Source organism: Puma concolor, chromosome F2 (assembly GCF_028749965.1).
Source record: "Puma concolor isolate L17-30 chromosome F2, mPumCon1.1.hap2, whole genome shotgun sequence".
Lineage (NCBI taxonomy): Eukaryota > Metazoa > Chordata > Mammalia > Carnivora > Felidae > Puma > Puma concolor.
In genome coordinates, this window is record NC_141684.1 from 11,487,602 (window position 1) to 11,509,061 (window position 21,460).

Consider the following 21,460-nt stretch of genomic DNA (forward strand, 5'->3'; position numbering starts at 1 on the left):
GACTCGTTTGAAAGGCTCTTTGGCTGCCGGGCTGAGCACGGCTGTGTAGGATGTAAGAGCGGAAGCAGGAGGCCAGGTCAGAGATGATGGGAATCAAGGGAACAGCCGCAGAGGGGGAAGAAGGGGTCAAAGTCTGGATGGTGAGGGTAGGGCCACCAGGATTTGCGGATACGGCTGTAAAGAAAGAAAAACATCCCAGCACGTAGCGCAACACCTGGCCCTTTGTAGAAAGTCAGTGAATGTTGACTATTAAATCTTGCAAAATTGAAAAGAAGAAAAGACACACTAGTTACTCAAATCACAGTTTTAAGCTGGGCTCTTCTTAACAGACACAGTGATCACATTGTAGCCCCAACGCCATGGTATCTAGTGGACATAAATTAATCCTGTAGTTTTAACACTACTTGCCTGAAGGCACGAGGGTTTTCTTGACATTAGAATTGCCTGTTTCTAAGTGAGATGGTTAATTTCTACCTGTTGAGAAAGGTCAACAGAGTCTTTGCATAGGTATCATTTGGTTCAAACCCCGAAATGTTCAGGGGAAGCATCCCAACGTGAGTGTGTGCTGTGTGCCTGTCGGACATGACCAGGTGCCTGTCATTCACCTCATTTGACACCTTCTATAAGTAAGGCAGCTCCTTCAGAGAGGTGAAGTAATTTGACTGAGATCCTACAGCCAGTAAGTACAGGAGCCCAACTTCTAACGTGGGTTGTCTGAGTTAATGCTGGGGTATATACCCCTTCATCTTTCAGAGGGGGCATCCCCGCTGTTGATCGCCCTTGGGATACACAGGGTATCAGCTGTCATCCACTCACACACCTGGCTCCTCCATTCTTCTGGTCTGTTCTTCCTTCATGCACTCATTTCACACATATCTATTAAGCACTCTGCTGCCTCGGGCAGTCGGCTAGGTGCCAGAAGGTAAACAGTACACAAGAGGTGGGCCAGCTTCCCATAATTGCACAGGCTGCAGGGGTAAATAATGGTAACCCAGAGTGGCCTGTCTGTGGAAGAGGAAAGAACTGTAGTGCTTGTACATGAAGGCAGACTCACTTGCTAACAGTGACTACTGATGGGTCATGTGATTTTCTCCAAAGGATCATTTGCTTTAGTAATTTCTGACTCCAGTTCTGGAACACTCCTTTTTACTTACAAGATTGTTATGCAATTTAAAAAACACTTTAATTTTTTTTTAAAGTAATTTTAAAATTTTATGATCCAAAGGCATTTGTTGAGAGGCAAAGGAATAGCTGTTCTACGTATATTTTGTCAAAATAGCCCTAGGGCATTATCATATTCATGACACAGATTAAGGTAAGTCCCCGAGAGGACAGTAATGTGAGCGGAGTCCCGTGGCTGGTGGATGATGGTGCTGACATTGAAGCCCAAGTAACTGAGCCTCAGAATTGAAGCTTGTTCAGTGATACTAGACCACCTTCTAATAGAAAATTCCTTTTCTGGAATTCTGAGCTTTGGGCATGGTGTAACTGGTATTCTGTATGGTGCTGTCTGGAGAGATGGTAAAAGTCCATGGTATGCCCATTCAGGAGCTTCGCAGACAAGCATCCTTAAAGCTTTCCATACAGGAAGGGGAAAGCATGGGCATAGAGGCCATTCCATAGAAATCTCAGGAATAAAAGCTCTCACAGTGTTCACAGAGATGGACGAGGGATTGACTTGATTTTGCCCCCCTTTGGTGACCTAGAGCACCGCCTGGTCAATTTCTTTTAGCCAGAAAGATGAATGCTTTTGTGTCACTTTCCCTGGCTTTATTACTAATACAAAAAAATTCAATTTTGTGTTTGGTTTTGTATTTCCTTAATATACATTAAGAAAAACTAATAAAGATTTTACTAAATAAAATGAGTAAACCGAGGCAGGACAGTTTCTTCACAGTTGACTATTTGTTAGGTTGGTTGGTTGATATTTTAAAACGTTTTGGTAAAGAAGGATGATGCCTGTTTGGGCTTAGTGAGTCCAGGGAATACGTCGCCTGACTCAGCAGGCTTTTACGAGGGTCAGGTTGGGATGCCAGACTAGTGACAGCATTGACTACCTTAACCGAATGCAGGTATGACCGTGTGACAGATGTCACCTCTCGTTGGCCCTTCCCCTAGTCGGTGACGTAGCCATAATCTGAGGGCAGTTTCTCAATCAGGAGTTCTGCATTCACCCCCTGAAGATACTGGCACTCTGAGCACAGTGTGTTCAATTTACTTGTGGTCAGATGGTGTCAGATGATTTCCCTCTGTGAAGCATGCTTCAGACTAAACCATGCCTTTCTAGTAGTTACACACACAACAAGACAACATTATCTGTCTTCGGAGTTGGTTTTAAATTCATATTGTGGCAGGTTTCTTAAGAGGCCTCATGTAAGAAGGAAAAGGAAACACATGATGATATTATTTTAAATGCCAGGAGAAGCTACAGTTCCCTCCTCTGATGTTGTCTGTTTCCATGACAACCGAAGGCCAGCAAAGCCTCGTCTTCCCCGGAGAATCCCGGTTCCCTGTAGGTTTCCGTTTCCTCATGGGACTGCTTTTCACTAGTGCGTCCGTACCTGCCCGCACATGTGCACATCGCCACCCAGAGCCTCACTGATACCTGGAGCATCACCGAAAACAAAAACTTCCAACATGGAATGAGTTCTGTTTGGCTTTTTCTGAGGAGAGGTGTCCGCCTTCCCAAAGGAGAGGCGTACAAGTTACCAAAAATGTTCATCCATGACCCCGAGTTCCATTCTCTAGATCCTGAGGTGGCCCCGCCCCCGCTCCGGCTTGCCTGGCAGATGTCTTCAGTTACTTCTCTGAGTTTCTTTAGATTTCATTTTAATTACAGAAGCAATAGATTAAAACAGCCTTCTTGTGGAAGATTCACAGATACAGTTAAAAACTCTTTAGCACAACCCCTAGTACAGTTCTGGGCCTCCTTCCCAGACAGGAATACTTGTGTCAGTATCATATGCCTCTTTCCAGGCCCTCTTCTGTATGTTTGTACATGTATTTATGTACCCTGAGAAAACTTAGGGTCCCATTTTATATGTGATATTTTTAAAAAATGTTAACATTACTAGATGATACCTGAATTACTTTAAAACAGCTGGGTTTTTTCAATCAGTAGTATGCTTTAGAAATGTATGTCAGCACAGACATAGTTACTTGATCCTCTTAAACTCCTGCATAATACTCTATAATATGAAAGTACCTATAATGCATTTATTCATTCTTCTGTTAGATTTCTGTTACTTCCCACTTTGCCATCAAAAACAGTCCTGTAGGGGGGCACCTGGGTGGCGCAGTCGGTTAAGCGTCCGACTTCAGCCAGGTCACGATCTTGCGGTCCGTGAGTTCGAGCCCCGCGTCGGGCTCTGGGCTGATGGCTCAGAGCCTGGAGCCTGTTTCTGATTCTGTGTCTCCCTCTCTCTCTGCCCCTCCCCCGTTCATGCTCTGTCTCTCTCTGTCCCAAAAATAAATAAACTTTGGAAAAAAAAAAAAAAAAAAAACAGTCCTGTAGGGACACCTGGGTGGCTCAGCCGGTTGAATGTCTGACTTCAACTCAGGTCATGATCTCATGGTTCATGACTTCAAGCCCCAGCTGTGCTGACAGCTCAGAGCCTGGAGCCTGCTTCAGGTTCTCTGCCCCTCCATGCTCATGCTCGCTCGCTCTTTCTCTCTCTCTCTCTCTCTCTCTCTCTCTCTCTCTCTCAAAAACAAATAAACATTGGAAGAAAATTTTTAAAAAAACAGTGCTATAATGAGCGTCCTTATATATGCCTCCTAGTCTGAATTACCTTCCACCTGGGATAATAAAAGGGATAATAATGTTTTCTGGGTTTCGTGGGTTTTGGTTTGGGGTGGTTTTGTTGTTACGATTTTTAACGATCGTCATACATAACACGACATAATTGCATGTCACAGAGTGAACCAGCTACCATATCAGGTTGTGTCTGACTTGCTCTTCAGGCTCCGGAAAGTGTGGCAGAGGAGGAAGTGTGCAGTCAAGAACGGGATCCTGACCATCTCACACGCCACGGTAAGTGCACCTGGTGATTTACCGTGTTGCACCTGCGAGGCCTCTCGGCCATGTGGACTAGGAAGCAAAAACATGATGGACCCAGCATTGAAATCCACCCACCCCCACCCGCTATGTGTAATGTGTGGATTAGGATCAGACAGTGTGGGATGCTCCTTTCCCGCAGGAATTGGTCTTGTCTTGTCCTGTGGTGACCTGCCTCGTTCTCCTGCCCCTCTAGAACATCCCATGCCGTTTCCCACAATATTCTTTCATTTCATAATCTTATCTTTGGGGAAATCTTATTGGTGGTTCTAAAAAACCTAAAGTTTTCTGAATTATAAAGATGATAGAGGGTGTTCTTTGCATGAAATAATAGTTAGGAAATGAAATAACATGCATACAATATGTTCAGTCTTTTTGTTGTTACTATTTAAATCACTCAGAAAGCCCCCATTATGGTAAAGGGCTAAAATGTATATAAATAAAAGTGAAATCATAAGATTGCCTTGCTGTGGCTCCCCTTTCTTTAGGAATAAAGGCAATTCAGTGGAAAGTAGAAAGTAACTAAGCTATTAACGCTTCTATTCTGTTTTCTCTCCAGATTGTTGGCAGTTATATATGCATATATATTGCATACTTACAGTTGATACTTACATTCTAGCTAGAACTTTTGTTTGGTATCACCCATTTTCAACTGAAAGTCTTATATTGGCAGAATTAATACTGTCAAAAAAGGTTCAGTCTTAGCGCTAGTCAGGACATGCACCATAAAATAAGTAATTACTGTTTGGCCCTTTTAAAACTAGCAAGAAATGGCTTCTTACCCTTAAAGATGCAAAGGTTATAGTGGCAAATGTGTCAAGTGGAACTGGAAACCGCACAGTAGACCAAGAGTCTTTACGAAGGCACGTGCAGTCACACCTAGCAACCCCAGCTTGGAGAGAAGCTCAGGTAAATTTCAGTATCCTGTGCCAATGAGGCCTTCGAGTTTATGATAAGCCGTGAATTGGTAACAGGATGGTAAAAATGAGGGATGAGCCATTTGTTACGTTGGCAAGTTTCCGTTATTCACAGTTGAGATTAGATTGTCCTCTGATGAGCAAGAAGTACCACTTAATAAGCATTTCTTCCTGCCAGACACTTCATAAAATTTATTTCACTCAATCCCTTCTACAACCCATGTGGTAACATGCCCTTCGTTTTTGCAGATGAAGAAACTAAAGTACAGAGAAGCCCAGTGACTTGGCTAGTAGCGGGCAGTTAGAAATGATGCCCCTTCCACTCTGCCTCTCTTCCTGCAGAAGCCCATCATCCTACTAGACTCTTCACTTCCCCAGGGCACTTACCAGGTCCTAGTCGTCTTTCTTCAGCCCCACCCCCTCATCAGACCTTGGTACACACAAGGTAGTCACTACAAACCTGTGGCCAAACCCTTCTTGCTGGAAGATTCCATACGTCTTAACGATTATTGCCCTTTATGGAACTTGAGCAAGTCTATCATCTCTGTCCTTTGTCCCTTGCAGAACCCTTGCAGGGTGATTCTTCAGAGGCCCTCAGCTTCCCTCAGTCCAACTGAGATTTTTGACCTATCATGCCAGCTGTGACAAGCCATCCATCTGATACGGGAAATCCTACAGGTGGACTTAGATCAGTTATCGCTAAAGCTGTCTAACAATTTGTTTCTTTGGCAACGTTTCATGAAGCTTCTACTCTACTCCAGGTGCTGGAGTAGGCCTCAGACGAGATAACTTTGACCTGTTCAGATTTAATCCCATGCAGTTGCTTTATGAAACAGTTCTGATGGTCACGAGAATGTTAGTTACCGCTAAGTAAGTAAGCACTTACCATGAGCCAAGTTGTAGAAAGTGCTTCCCCTGTGTCACCATATGTGATTGTTGCCACAACCCACCAGATAGATGCTGTCATTAAGGGGTTAAGAAATGAGCCTGTGTCACACCTGGTGAATGCTGGGATTTCAGTCTTGAAGCCTCTGTGAGTGCTTAATGGTGTTTGCTGGCCACACAGGGGCCCACTCTGCTCATTATGTTGGTGATTAAAATACTTGGGGGGCTATGTGTCAGAAGAATGATCCAAGATCAGAAACATGGATGGGAATAGATGACATTTATTGAGTATTCTCTGTGGCTTGTGCCTTCATTGTTCTGAGCACATTACCAGAACCTATTTTATGTAGCTTCTGTTGCTCCTGTTTGATAGACAACGAAACAGTCTCCGTTCTAGGCCTATGTTTCTCTCTGTGAAAGCGAAGATTGCCACCATCTGACTTTTCAAAAGCATTTCTGTCACCACCACCATCACCATCATGGCGGCTAACATTTTCGAATGTTCACCATTTGCTAGGCATTCACCAGCACCTTAACGCGTTGTAACATTTAACCCTCACAACCTAAGTTATGGATGATGTCACCTTCACTATTCAGATGGGGGAGCTGGGGCTCAGAAAAGTTCACTTACAGGTCACATAGCTCACACATGGCACAGCTGGGATCTGGTATAGGTTGGAACTCTGCTCGTACACATTCCCACACCCCTCAAAATGTGAATTCCCCTCACCTGCAACCCCACTTCCTCCCCAGCATGGGATCCCAGGTTGGGCCATCACAGACATAGTCAGCCCTGAACCAGGAGTGCCTGGGAGTCTGTGTGTGGGAGAAGCACATTGCCTGTTCGTGCAGGCTGGAATTCTTCGATGGCCCGAAGCATGGCACGAATCCTGAGAAGCGATTCATTCGTAAGGACAGTCAACACAGTCGGCCCTTCACTTTTGTGACAAGGTTTGGCGTCTCCTGGGCCAGTACCCTGACTCTTGGGGAGCCACAGGGTTGACCTGTCTCTGGGCGAGTTCCAAAGGTATCCAGGGTGGTCTTTTCAGATCTTACCACCTGCAGCAGCTGTAACAGCAGCTAGAACCTTATGGCCGGGGAGGTGTTTGAGTGCAGCTCTGTGCCGTAGGGTTGGAGGCTGAGGGCGGCAGTTGCCCGGATGGGATTGTGCCTGCTCTTCCCTCTGCTTTCCCGAGCCGGGTTGTGGCTGATTATTGTCTGATTTTATGAGCTGAGGTGGGTCCGAGTGGTGAGACTCTGAGATGGATCTGGTTTGTGAGCAGAAACAAAAACCAGAAGAATATTCTTCAGGTGAACTGCACTACAGTGGAAGTTTCTGACCACTTGACCTTATGTGAATCAGGAGTTTTTAGTTAGGGATGCGCTACGTGTACCCTCTCTTTACCCTCCTCCTCCCTTGGGTTCATCTGGCTATCTGACAGCCTCAGAAAGCCTTTTGACAAGTGATGTTATGACCTTATCGTGCCCCACCTACTGGGCTTTCTTAAGAGCCTGCTGTGGGAGGCAGCGCAGTGTGAGGAAACCGAGCAGTTGATGGAGTGAGTCCGTGGCACTGCTCACTGGTGGTCCTGTGACCTCGGACAGTTTGCTAAAAATAAAAATCACTTCTCTTCCACCCTCCCTTTTTTGTTCCTGCCAAACACATAGCTGTGGCCAAGCCAACTGTGTCAGTGCTTTCTTAAGGCTCTAATCAACAGCAAATATCACATCAGCTACATTGTGTAGTGGCCGTGAGAAAGCACTGTGGCATCTGTCAGATCTGAGTCCTTTACTGTGTGACCTTGAGGAAAGTATTCAACTCCTAAAATGATAGTGAAGATTAAATGTGATAATGTGCTCCGTGGGGGCATTCAGTTAGCAGGAATCGTTCCTGTCAGCATCACCTCGCCGGGTGTCCTGGCAATTCTGTCTGTCGGCAGGCAGGCTCTCCTGCTGCGAGCATTGGAAATTGTGGGTCCACCTCTCCTGCGCCCAGAGCAGCCGGGGGGCGGCGGCGGGGGAGTGGGTTCCTCCAACCTCACTTCAGATTCCCTCCCACCGATTGGTGTTACTCTCTTGCCTGCTTTTCACTGGCTTTGGGCCACACGTTTTTGCTGCCAGTTACATCACTTGTAGTCCCATCCCTGCTCCTACAGAAAGGCCACTTCTCCTGACTTTGCAAACACTGCTGATGACTTAGAATCCAGTTGAAAACGAAGGCCAGCAGTTTCCTTGGGGAAACATGTGGGATTGAGTCATCTTTGGAAAAGTGGACAGAACAACCTTTGTTAGAAAACGTGGAGGCTTTGTTTGGGACCTCTGAGCACGTGGGAATTTCACTGCTTGAAGGCCCCCAGTCGGTGTCACTTACCCACGTGACCCAGCAGAGGGTCGCGTATGCACTAAGATTGATGAGCCATGGACTGTTGGATTGACCATTCGAGAATGATCTGTTCTGGGGGCCAGTCATCTCCCTAGCTTACTATTGAGGAAGAAATGCATTTTGGGGGGTGCCTGCAAAGGGGGCAGCCAGCCCTACAGGAGCTCATCTGCAAATTCATTGCTTTTCTTGTATCTGTTCAAAGACATACTTTTTTTTTATTTACTACTCAAAGTAGTACATCACTATGGGAATCCGATTCACTGAGAATCTTTGAATTCGTTATTACAGTAATATGGATAGTGGCTTCCATTTATGGGCCATCTAGTATGTTTTGAGCAAAGTATAAAATGCTTGTGGTATTTAAAATACCAATTCTAAGAAATCTATCGCAAACATTTCAGTCAGCCTCAAAGCTTAAGGATAAAGGACTTTATATCCAGCCACAAAACTATTATACATAAACTTCTATATCTTTGAGTTGTTTTCTTATCCTTTTTACTTTAAGCATTTTAGTATATAATTTAAAAAGCTATCAAAGAATATGTAAGAATTATAGTTGGAGTATTACTTTATTGTAATAATCCTAAAAAATTAATTGCAAAAGTATAAGAAGTTTGACTTCTCAAAAGTCCTTACGTGGTGGATTTATTAACCTCAGTGTCACATACAGCTCAGATCCTGGGTTGAAACAAGAAAGGTGATTGCCGTTCGTTGATCACTTAAAGCATGCCAGGCTAGCTATACGACATACATGCCACCATCTTCACTTTTCTTTGGTCTGGAAAGTTCTTAGGAGGTGGAAACTATGTCTTACCTTTGATCTCCCAGTACCCAGCACACTGCCTGACATACAGGTAGTATTCACTGAATACTTTTGGGTGAAACTGCAGTTTATAGAAGAAGACACAAAGACTCTGGAAGATTAAATCCCATGCCTAGAATTAGCCATTTGTGAACAGCTGGACCAGTTTTCAAACCCTGAAGCCTCTGCTCTTCCTACTATATGAATCGGCTTTTCTCAGATGCCAGCTTATTGTTAGGCCTTTGAAAGTGGCTTCAGTAATAGTTCTTTGGAGAAAGAAACCCCTTATGGAATCATCATAGGGTCTTAGAGTAGACAAGTCCGGGTTTCCTGGAAGGAGGAAATGGGGAGTCCTGATATTAAAGATACGACAAAGCGTCTGTGAATTTGTCTGGATCTGAAAACTGATTTCTTTTAAATCTCAATTTTTCAAATGCCTGCAGATGCTCTTACGATTAACACCCTAACAAGTCACTAAGTTTATCGTCACTTTTTCTCAATCAGCCAACACTAAAAGTATTTTCATAAAATATCACACAGATGGTCAGTAAGAAGGTTTGGCGTTTTACTCAAAGAGCCTGAGAAACCAGTGGGACTGGACCAGGCTGAGCCTCTTGAGAAGGTGCTCGGTAGGCTGAACTCTTTAAAAGGGGTGGGGGGTGGCAGCACCTGGGTGGCTCAGTCGGTTGAGCGTCTGACTTCAGCTCAGGTCATGGTCTCGCAGTTCATGAGTTCAAGCCTCGCGTTGGGCTCTGTGCTAACAAACCGCTCAGAGCCTGGAGCCTGCTTCAGATCTGTATCTCTCTCTCTCCGCCTCCCCTGTTCATGCTGTGCCTCTCTCTGTCTCTCAAAAATAAATGTTAAAAGGGGTGGGGATCAGGAGCACAACCTTCTGAGGCACCCTGCACTGAAATACCCTTCCAGCAACTTACCACGTGTGGCTTTTGTTACTGCACCTAACTTTACTCCTCATCTGTGAAATAGGGTAATAACGGTCCGCATCTTCCAGTGTTGACAGAATTCAAGGAGCAGATGCATTTAAAGCTTTGTGGCACATGGACCACACTGGACGTTTCATAAACTTAGTGGTTACTGTCACCATCTCGGGGAGCTGAGGTGGGTCACAGCATTGGATCCTGGAGCTAGTCTGCCTGGGTTCGAATTCCAGGGGACACTGAATCCCTATGAGGCTTCCCCCGTCTAAATAAAATGGGGCTATTAACAGTCCCTAATTCATAGGTGGGTGTAAAGATTAAACTGGAACAGGTTGTGGGGCAGAATTAGTGCTCAAAAAAAGTCAGTTATTATTATTGCTATTACTACTCTTCCCTAATGTGTTACTACCTCCATTGGAAACTGATTTACTGGAATTTTTCTTTTTTCTTTTTGTATTGCTACTTCTTACTTCTCAAGATGCTTTGTGAACCAAGTTCAGGTACCTGTCCTCTTCAGCCTGTCAGAGGTTAACAGCACCTCTGGCACCTCCAGGGCAGCGTCACCAAAGCTAAGAATTTGATGTCTGTCTCCCTGCTTTGGGCTTTGGGGATACACAGACCGTTCCCAGGGACTGTTGTTTATCAGTCCACTCCAGAGCCCGAAGGGGCTGCATTCGTTTGGCTGCCAGGGGGTTGGCAGGTGCACCAGAAAGCCATCAGGAGGCACAAGGCAGCCTGCACAGCAGATCGCCCCCTTCCTTGCTGCGGATTTAACAACGGGTCTCTGTGATCGGCCCTTATGGCCTCCTGAGGCTATGCTGGATTCCACCAGATTCCATATATTGTCCCCACCACAAGAAGAGAATATTTTCCTTTCTCCAAGAGATTAGAAGCAACAACGACTTGTCAAAGGACAAACTTGGGAGCCCATGAGACCCCGCCTCAAACCCCTGAACAACCCATAGGACCTTGGATACGTGACATAAGCCTTTGGAGCCTCCATTTTCTCCAGTGTAAAATGGGAATGTTTGGCTCATTAAACTGTTTCGCTGATTCCAAGCAGCCGTTGGGCCGGATGCTAGAGGACCGAGAATGAACTGGCCGGCCGCGCCCTCTCGGAGCTTGCTGTGACCCAGGGCTCAGAGCTCTAAGAAGTGAGCAGCATGCTGGGGTAGAAAATGAAGGGGCAGCTGCCTTCGTGTGGCCAGGGAAGGCTTTTCTGAGCAGTTAGCAGTGAAACTAGGGAGGAGCAGTCCCAGCAGAGGGAAGAGGGCAGTCCACAGTCCTGAGGCCAGGAAGCGCGTTCAGGGAACCCGAGATGAGCCAGTGGAGTGGCACCGCTTTCCCTACCCTGTTTGAAGAGTCTTTTGGAGGCTTAAATAACACATTCTTTGAAAGTTGTTGCTGTCTATATATTCAGGCACTAGCAAAAAGAGCATTCGAGAACAAACTTAAAAACTACAGTTGATGTAGCAGAAGTTCCAGTTAAGCAAGAACCATTAAAAAATGTGTAACAACATCTTGAACCACTCACTATTTTAATCCTCTTTTGGAATTTTTCTCTCCCTCTTTTGACTGATAATTCTGTGTCCCCTCCATCCGCTTCAGATGGTGCCATTTTTCTTCCCCTGAGCAGCCCGCTCTCACCCCACTGCCCTTGTGACCTGGCACCCTCAACCCCTTCCCTTTTCTTTACAGACCAGAGCTGACTCTCATAAATTAAGTTCAAAATGTCGCCTCTGGTCCCACCAGCACTGCTGTTGAATCCTTTTTAAATTTAGGTATTTATTTTGAGAGAGAAAGCGAGTGTGTGAGAGGAGGAGGGCCAGAGAAAGGGAGAAGAGAGAATCCCAAGCACGCTTCACACTGTCAGCACAGAGCCTGACACGGGGCTCAATCCCACGAAACGCGAGATCACAACCTGAGCTGAAACCAAGACTCAGAAGCTTAACCGACTGAGCCACCCAGGCACCCCTGGTGCTGAATCTTAATAGTCACGGTCACCTGCAGAAGAAACAGCTGTTCCAGTGCAGATAGTGGTATGTGGACATATAAAATAGCACCATTTCTGAAACTCGGGGTGTCTGTGGAATATCTTTCTGGGCTTCCGCCACGTTGCAAATGCAGAACCGAAGATGTTTATCCGAGGACTTCCCAAGTTCAAGTTGCATGAAACGTATGTTTAGAAGTCTGTCTGGTTATGTTTTACAGGTCGTTTATGCTTCTGACTAATACACTGAATAGGAGTTTTTACTGTATTTCAATCCCAAGGTTATAGATTAGCTGCGACAGCATAGAGTTTATTTCAGATGCAAATTCCTGTGGCTTGCATCCGAATGAGCCATTGGAGGTGATTGGAAGAGGCAGCTTTTGTTTGGCCCACTGAATGCAGGGATTCTCAGCCCTAACAGCACAATAGACCATCAGGTTCCTTACTGCAGTAAGAGATTTTCAAGAACATCTACATATTCAAACATATCTTCCTCACACATAACATTCTGCCAGCCAGAAGTGAGCACCAAGATTTAAGTGGTTGGGAGGGTTGAAGGAATCTATAGTCGATACAGATTCTAGGAGGAATTACTTCAGTGAGATGATCACCTCCTCCTTCCCTAAACTATCTATCAGAAGGACCACTAAAGGGGTGGAGAGCTTTCATTGTAGCCACAAGATGGTAATTTTGGAACATGGAACACGTCAGGAATGGGTGGGATTTCTCAACAGACACACTAAGTGGTTTTGAGGGAAATGAGGGAACTGACCGTTCCAGGGTAGGAAGAACCAGAAAAGAAAAAGCAGGAAACATGTTCTCATTTACTCTGCAAACGTCCCAAGGGCTTGCCTTGACAAGGAAACCGTGTGATAAATGAAAAAAGCTCTGGGAAAGAATTTGTTCAAATCTCAGCTTTGCTTTTTCCTTTCTCTGAAATATTTTATTTTTTGCCTTCCTGACCGTCCGTTTCCTCATCTGTAAAATGGGTACAGTAGCAGGACCTAGTTATTAGGGTTATTGCAAGAATTAAATAACAATTTCTAAAAATACCTAGCAGTGTAGGTGCCCAGTGAATGAATGCTGTTACCTTGCCCCAAGTAAACCAAAATACTTTCAAAAAAGCAGTTTTGATGTACTCAAATTTTAAGAGATCAGATCTCTCTGCAGTGTAGGTGTTCATTGTGTACCTAATGTCTTGCCAGAGGTTATTGTGGTTATTCGTTGCGTGCCAAGTATATGTGTCCCTCTAGGGCAGAGTAGGTGTCTAAATATTTATGGAGCAAAAAGTTGGCAATGGCCATAATGGTCGGAACAGCTCCGTTACCAGGCACAGAAAGTGAAGAGAGCTCTCTTATTTTACCTCTTTTCACGCAACAGCCTCAGCCTGGTGGGGTCAGGCTTATTCCCCCCAAGGAGTGGCTGATACTCAGTTCTGGTTTGCGAAGCAGAGCAAGTCAACAGGATGATGGAGGGAAAGAAGTTCGTTTCTGGATACTGATTCCAGCAGCAGCTGTTGGCTGCTAGCCGAGAAGTATGCCTGCGCGAACAGCTTTGCACTCCCAGCGCAAACATTTCCCTGTGGCACACATGAAGCTAAGGACCAACGTGTGGTGTTTGTTTTCTTCCCGGAGACGCAGAAACGTTCATGGGAATCGACTCCTTCCCTTTCTGCTTACGTTGCTGACAGGCTTCCTGGCTGAGCAGCCATTTTCCGTTTTGAGTGGCAGTGCATTCTGTCACGGGGAGAATATCTTCATCACTTCTGCTCATGGAACGTGTGCAGAGCTTCCCCAGTTTGGAGTATTTCCAAGAGGGAAACATTCAAGGGTGGGTTTGCCGGGTCCGCGTGTATGTATAAAACGAACACATCTGTGTAAACTGTTAATTGGGGAAAAAAGCACTTTGCAAAACGGTATCCACAACTTGAATGAACCCATGATTTTTTAAAAACAGACACCTCTCTCTCTAGCTCTCTGTCTCTCTCTCTCACACACACACCCACACGTTTTGTTAAAGTCAGTGTATTAACAACGATCATCTCTGGGTGTGAAAGTGAGATTAACAGGTAACATTCAGTTTCTTCTTCGCACTGTGTCCCCAGTTTATGTCATTCTTGTAATGAAAAGTGAAATCTGCAGGACAAGCCTCAGAGTCTCAGGGAACAGAGCCACAAAGTCTTCAGTTTTGAGACATGTCAGACTGATGTTTGGAACAGAAGCACGTGTAGCTTTTCAAAGTCCCTGCTCAGCAGCAGACCCTCCCCCTGCCCCCTGCCCCCCGCAGGGACCATGCGTCCTGCCCTCCACTCACCATCCAGACGCCTGGGCTGAGTGAGAACACATACCCTATAGAGGTAACTTCTAGAATAGTTAAAAGCCTCTCTCTTTAGCTGTATGTTGAGTCCCCAGCCCTTAGTACCACGACTGTAGCTTTGCTTCCAGCTCCCATCATCACTCGTCCATCTTACCTTCTCGGCTTCCTCCTCCAGCCACGCCCCTGAATACAAACCTAAGTGCCCACTGTTGGAATGACTCCCTTCTGGAGACTGTCCGAGCTACAGAGGCGCGGATGTGAGCTCCTTAGCGCCAATGCAGTTCTCCCCCCGACCTCCCCAGGGGGCATCACTTCTGCCTTGGTCTCCTCTTAACCCCCACTGCCTGCACCTGCTCCTCCTCACTGTCCCCCCTCCCCCACCCCACCCCTGTTCAGATTCCCTCTCTGGGCCCTCGCCAGGGCTGAGGCTGTCTCTCTGGAGGACTCCCCACCCCCACCCCCCGCTCCCAGGCTCTGCACACATTCCAGATCCGTGCCTCGGTCCGTTTCCCGTAGCTGCTTGATGGCGCAGACCGAGGGTTCTCGCATGCTTGGGATGTTGCAGAGGCTTAATAACTGTTGGGCCACGTAAGTGAACAAGTGTATCAAATAGGCTTCTAAAATTTCTCATCAGTTACAAAAGTAACTGGGGGAGGGGCGCCTGGGTGGCGCAGTCGGTTAAGCGTCCGACTTCAGCCAGGTCACGATCTCGCGCTCTGTGAGTTCGAGCCCCGCGTCAGGCTCTGGGCTGATGGCTCGGAGCCTGGAGCCTGTTTCCGATTCTGTGTCTCCCTCTCTCTCTGCCCCTCCCCCGTTCATGCTCTGTCTCTCTCTGTCCCAAAATAAATAAAAAACGTTGAAAAAAAAAATTTTTAACAAAAGTAACTGGGGGAGAATCCGATGACCTGAGAAGATAACCGAAGTAGAAGTGAACCTTGGGCACCCTCGCTCTGTTTGTTTCTAGCCCTTACACTTCTTAGAAGGAGACGTTCCGTCGTGCACTGGGGCTTCTAACCCTTTCCTGAGCGATTCCGCGTTGCATCTTTCCAGGCCTGTGCTGCTTGGTGGAGCCAGGAGGAGGTGCGGGGCTTTAGTCCCTTCAGACCGGGGTTCAGCTCCAGGCTCTGCTGTCTCCTTACCGGGAGATTTTAGGAACATGAGTTAACGTCTCTGTGCCTCCGTTTCTTCATGTTACTTAGTATAAGAAACTAGTGGCTTCCCTCACAGGTGGGAGTACACGAGATAGTGTAGGTAAGGCAACTGGAATGCTTTCATTCGTTTCGTAAACGCTTATTGAGTGCCTGCTGTATGCCAGGCACATTTTAGTGAACAAAATAGAAACGTGTGTGCCCTCAGTGGGAAGAAAGAAGGAAATAAGGAGTAATCAGAGACAGGAAGACGATAGAGCAGGTATAAAGGGGATGGAAAGTCGCTGGAGGGTCGTCAGGCCAGGAAAGCCGCCTCTGAGGAAGTGCTGATTTTGAGAGCCCTGGAGGGAAGGACAGAGCCTGGAGATCTGGGAGGGCCACAGGGTGTGTGCATCACGGGAGGGAGGCCAGGGCCCTCACTGCCCAGCAGAGGGAGCCGCAGGCACGGTGGCAGGAGCTGGTCCAAAGGAGCCAGGAGGCAGTATTGGAGTTGAGGTGCAGACTGTGTGTGGTGTTTATTCTGAGTGCGGTAGGAATCCTCACCAGTAAGGACTCGATAAGTACATGCTTTCTTCGCTCTGAGTTTTTCTTTCCTTTCCTTAAACAATATGAAAGCATTTCCTAAACTGTACCCAGTGATGTAGCCCAGGGCAAGTCATTTAGTCTTTGATTTTAGTCTGCCAAATGCCAGCAAGATTATACCTTCTTTAATCAATATACCTATAAATTAGTACTAATGTCGAGAAAGTGCTTTGAAATTTTGGAAAGTTATACAAATGTGGGTTACCCTACTGATTCCTGAGCCTTCTAGGGCCTTGGTCTGCGGACGTTGGCTGAGCATACCACTCTGCTCTGGTATTTGGGGGCTCAGTACTGGCTATGTTGACTGCTTCACCAGTGAAAAATTGTGTTCTTTGATCCTCAAACTCACATTTGGAGAAATAGGTCATTTGTCAGATGTCTCACTGGCATTTAGGGGAAGAACCCTTTATGTAGGCAAGATGGACCTGTGTCAAATGAAGTGCGTGCTGATGTGACAAGTGTCAGTGCAGTAGACTTGACAGAATTCCGAGGGAATAAATACCATACTCCATCATCACTGGAGTTGTGGGCCAACCATGGAAGGACTTACACTGTATAGAACGCTTATCATCAGGAGCTTTCTGGTAGTGAACTTGGAGGTGGTCCATGCTTAGAAATGAGAGGTGAATGGCATGTTTAACTTTTCTGAATCCAGTTAATGTTACTTTTTTTCTTTCTGAAAATGTATCTGTTACTTGATTGTATCTGTTGGTCAGGTTGTTCAGAAATACTGGAGTAACATAGATTTGGGGAGAGAAAATCATCTACACTGTCTGCTACAGAGAATTCTCTGCTACATTCATATGTGAATGGTGTCTTAAAAATTTTTTAATTTTGGGGGTGCCTGGGTAGCACAGTCATTTAAGCGTCCAGCTCTTGACCTCAGCTCAGGCCATGATCTCATGGTTTGTGAGTTCGAGCCCCACATCGGGCTGTGTGCTGATGGCGTGGAGCCTGCTTGGTATTCTGTCTCTCCTTCTCTCTGCCCCTGCTTGTGAGCACTTGCGCGTGCTCCCTCTCGCTCTGTCGCTCTCTCTGTCTCAAAAACAGAAAACATAGACTTTAAAAAATCTTAAATTTTTCCAAGAGATTTCTCAACTTTAGGGTAAGAAACCTGAAACCTCTTATTATACATAATCATCTTAAGCTTGGGAAGTTCTTCCTTATGTCTGGCTCAGATCTTCTACAATTTGAGTATATTTCTTCTTCGTTCGTGCAAATGGAAAACAGCTGTTCAGCCTTCCCCCATAACAACCTTTCATGTTCTTGAGGATGGTTATTAAATCCCTCCCCAGCCTTCTTTCCTTGGGACTAAATAGTGCCTTTAACCGATCTTCAAAGTGCCCATTTTCCACTCCTTTAATCATCTCCTGGTCTCTCCTAAGCTTTTCTCCATCCTTTAAATGTGGATGCCAAATTGGAACGCAGTATTCTATGGAGAGTCTCACAGTGAACTGGGATCGCTACCTGTTCAGGCTGTCGCATGTGATCGTCATTCATGTGGGACTCCAGCCATCTCACCAACATCCAGAAGGATGAGATGTGGGACGGACAGTTCCCTCCGCAGTTGGGCTGGGCCTGGGCGTGGCTGCAGCCAAGGATTTGGAGGCTGAGGCCTTTAGCAACCCACAAGCCAGGTGCATTCTAAGAAAAATTTGCAGGCCTACAAACCCCCGCCTCCCCATCCTGAGTTTGGCAACCAGTTCTGTAGTGTGGGAACCCTTTCCCAAGTGCTGTTTCCTCTTAGGCAGAACCATCCTGCGAAGGACTTCACTGCTGGTTTCCACGCCTGAGTCAAATTTACATGCAGGCAACATGAAGTCCCTCGGGGTCTGTCACTTCCTCCCCCAGACAGCTTCCTTTTGGAACAGATCTTTTAGGACAAGTGGCATTAATTTCTGTGTCTAAACTCATTGAAATCACAGAGGAAGGAGAATCTCACAAATTGTTCAGTGAGCTCAGGAAGGTAAACAAATTAATTGTCCAGTGTCCACTGTCAAGAATGAGAGAGGTAATGTGTCATTGAAATTGTCTTAATCATGTGCCATCTCTGTTGTTCGGGGCTTCGATTGGGTCACTGACGAGTGACCTTTTCTTATCCTCTCCCGCTCCGTTTTCCCCAAAAACTCAAGTTCCTTGGGTGTAAATGGTCCTGGTGTGGGGATTTTCAGAATCACAAGAATGGAGGCAGGTATACAGGACTAGAGTTCCATTGTTTACTTCAGCAGGCTTGTGTTCGAGCAAAGCCCAGCCTGGGGGCTCTCAGACACTTCCCTCCTTGGTCAGCTCCTGCAGGAAGCAGACATCTGGCATCAGCCGTTGGCCAACATGTGACCTTGGACAAATACAGGAGGGCAAGAATGAGTTTTGACCAGGGTGATTCTGTAACAAGACTCCATGTAGGCAAAGCCTAAATTAGCATGACTCTCTAAATACTGCAGGGCCTGAATGAATGATGTGTGTGACCAAGAGATTTGCTGACAAATGATATGAAATCCTTACTATATTTTCCCTCTCTCCAAGATTTTGGAGCTCATTAAACAATGTCTCCTTAAGCAGTGTCTCACAGGTCAATTGTCTTTGCGCTTTTGAGAGAAGTACTAAATTTTGCATTACAACCAAAACGTGTGGGTACCTGAGACATCAGGTTTGGGATGACTGATTCCTGGGGTCATTTGGAGTCCTCTACATTTCACAGTAAGATACAGTACGGAGAGTGCCGACTGTTTGTGCTCGGGTACGTGTAAGTTCAGAAGGGTGCATTTCCATGGAGCGTGCCCACTCTTCATTGAAAGGGAGGCGGATGATCCTGGTTCCATTCTGATTAATCACCAGGATATGCATGTACATTGCAAAGACATTTGTCCGGCCACCTAAGATCTTTGTCCTTCTTTAACGAGACTCACAATTCTAACGGGGTAAATAAAACTTCACCACAGGCGCTGCATGAAGCTGCCCGTCTGCCCCGCAGGCTGTGGACCCTGCAGGTGGGAAGATAATGCAACATGTAACTTCCTCACTTCTTGTTCTAGTCTAACAGGCAACCCGCTAAGCTGAACCTCCTCACCTGCCAAGTGAAACCAAACGCCGAGGACAAGAAGTCTTTTGACCTGATATCACGTGAGTCCTTTTTCTCTCCGGATCGGTGTGTGTGGCTTCTGACATACATCTCCATCTCCAGGCGTGCAAACAGCAGCTTTCCCAGGCAGGGCCCCTGGCGCTCCTGCACGGGCACGTTGCTACATTGACACTGAGCCCACCCGCGGGGCGGGGGGGGAGGCATAACAGGGTCAGATCTGACCCCCAGTGGATTCATATCGAGATCTGTACGTTAAACTAGACCAGTTCTTGACCATGAGCCCACAGTTTTATGCGCTTGGAGAGATTCTTCTAAGTGCATTCCTATTTCTCTCCTAGATCTGCTGAATCACAGTCTTTGCTGTGAAGCCCAGACATAAATATTTTTAAGAAGTCCCAGGTGATTCTGATGTGTACCTGTGGTTAAGAATCTCTGGCATGGGGCGCCTGGGTGGCTCGGTTGGTTAAGCGTCCAACTCTTGATCTCAGCTCAGGTCATGATCTCAACGGTGCGTGAGATCGAGCCCTGAGTTGGACTGTGCACTGATGTGCTGACGGCACAGAGCCTGCTTGGGATTTTCTCTCCTCTGTCTCTCTGCCTCTCCCTTTGCTCTCACTCTCTCTCTGTCTCAAAATAAATAAACGTTAAAAAAAAAAAAAAAAAAAAAAAACAAACAGAAAAATCTCTGGCATAGACTTGGGAGTGCAGGTGTGCCCCTATAACCCTACAGCGGACCTGCCCAGAGTTTTGTCCCTGCAAAACAGGACTCTTAAAAATCATCTTGCTTCCAAGAAAAACTGCCTTCTAACCTCCCAAATGGACGACACTGCATGCCATCACTCTCTCACTCCATGGGTCAAAGTACGCTTTTCCCAGTGATGAGGGCTCATAAAGACCCTCCCATCCCCCAAGCTATGGCCTGTATCTTCATGGTTTGCAGAGAGTGGGGTAAGATTGTTTTCCTCTAGACCAGCTCCCTGTGCTTAACCCTGGTCCCATGGTTGCACTGACGGACCCCCGTGGTCACTGAAGGGACACCTCTTTATAAGGGAAGAGGACAGTAGGACCGATAGTGACTCACCAGTATTATGAAATCCTACATATTAACCTTCAGTATTCTCCCTTCTCTCTAGAGCCCTGTGGGGCTGTCCACCAGCTCAAGTGCACAATCTGTGTGCACAGCACAGAAATACTTATCTGCCCCCTTGAAATCCTCTGATGGAGTTGTGTGAATAGAAGCCCCAAAACAGTTTCAACCCAAAAGGCTCAATCCGTCGTGAGACCCTTTAGATCCAAGCTGGATTATGCAGCATCTATTAAAGTTCAGAGTCCCCATGATTTTTAGGACCAAGAAATTTCTCAGACTATTGAGGAGAAAGAAATATGAAAAGTGGGAGTTATGACCCCAAAAAGCCAAGAAATCCTAGACTTGAGAGCCTGTAGCTTATTAATAATAGTCATCCGTTACCGAACATCTGGTATGTGCCAGGGGCTTTATAAACATTATGGCTGATCCTCACAAAAGCTCTATTAATTTCCTGTTTTATAGAAGAGAAAACTGAGGCTCAGAGACATTCAGTGATTTACCCAAGGTCACACAGCAGTAAAGCAAGATTTCTCAGCCAGGGTTCTTGGGCTCAACCACGCATGGCGTGTTCTTGGACAAACACATTCTCTGTCTCTCTCTCAAGGAGATACAGGGTGTGAGTACTTGACCTGCAAGGAGATACAGGGTGTGAGTACTTGACCTGGAGCAGTCACGAAGCAAGTGACTGGTTAGTACAGAAAGGTTAGTTGGACCTATGTTGAAGCAGTCTAGCAAATCCTGCATTTTAAGAAAGAGTGTCCATTGCATACGCCTGCCCAAACTATCCAGGTTAGGCTGTTCCCTCCTTACCCGGGTAGCAGCTTGAAGGTGCCTCTCAAGCAGGGTTGAAGCCCTACCTCCCTGAAGCCTGATTTAGCCAGAGAGCAACCTGGGTCAATGTATGCCTACTTGTAGGGGCTGCCCTGTGAGTTAGGGATCATTGAAGAAAACGATTTTTTTTTTTTTTTAATTTTTTTTTTCAACGTTTATTTATTTTTGGGACAGAGAGAGACAGAGCATGAACGGGGGAGGGGCAGAGAGAGAGGGAGACACAGAATCGGAAACAGGCTCCAGGCTCCGAGCCATCAGCCCAGAGCCCGACGCGGGGCTCGAACTCACGGAGCGCGAGATCGTGACCCGGCTGAAGTCGGACGCTTAACCGACTGCGCCACCCAGGCGCCCCGATTTTTTTTTTTAAAAAAGAAACAGTAAAAGGCAAATTTAAAATGACAAGTAAAATATTGAACTGGCAGCCAGCAGTCTCCAGTTGACCAGCTGG

At 46.3% G+C, this 21,460-nt stretch overlaps 1 protein-coding gene across 4 annotated transcripts in view; it reads left to right on the top strand.

Annotated features, from left to right (window-relative positions):
• Positions 1 to 21,460, top strand: part of ASAP1 (ArfGAP with SH3 domain, ankyrin repeat and PH domain 1) — a 348,090-nt gene that overhangs the window by 274,612 nt on the left and 52,018 nt on the right. For all 4 annotated transcript variants that reach the window (XM_086695637.1, XM_086695635.1, XM_086695638.1 and 1 more), the window contains exons 13-14: positions 3,964 to 4,033; positions 19,048 to 19,135. In XM_086695637.1, coding sequence (XP_086551763.1) covers positions 3,964 to 4,033; positions 19,048 to 19,135 — 158 coding nt within the window. The remainder of the gene's footprint in view (positions 1 to 3,963; positions 4,034 to 19,047; positions 19,136 to 21,460) is intronic.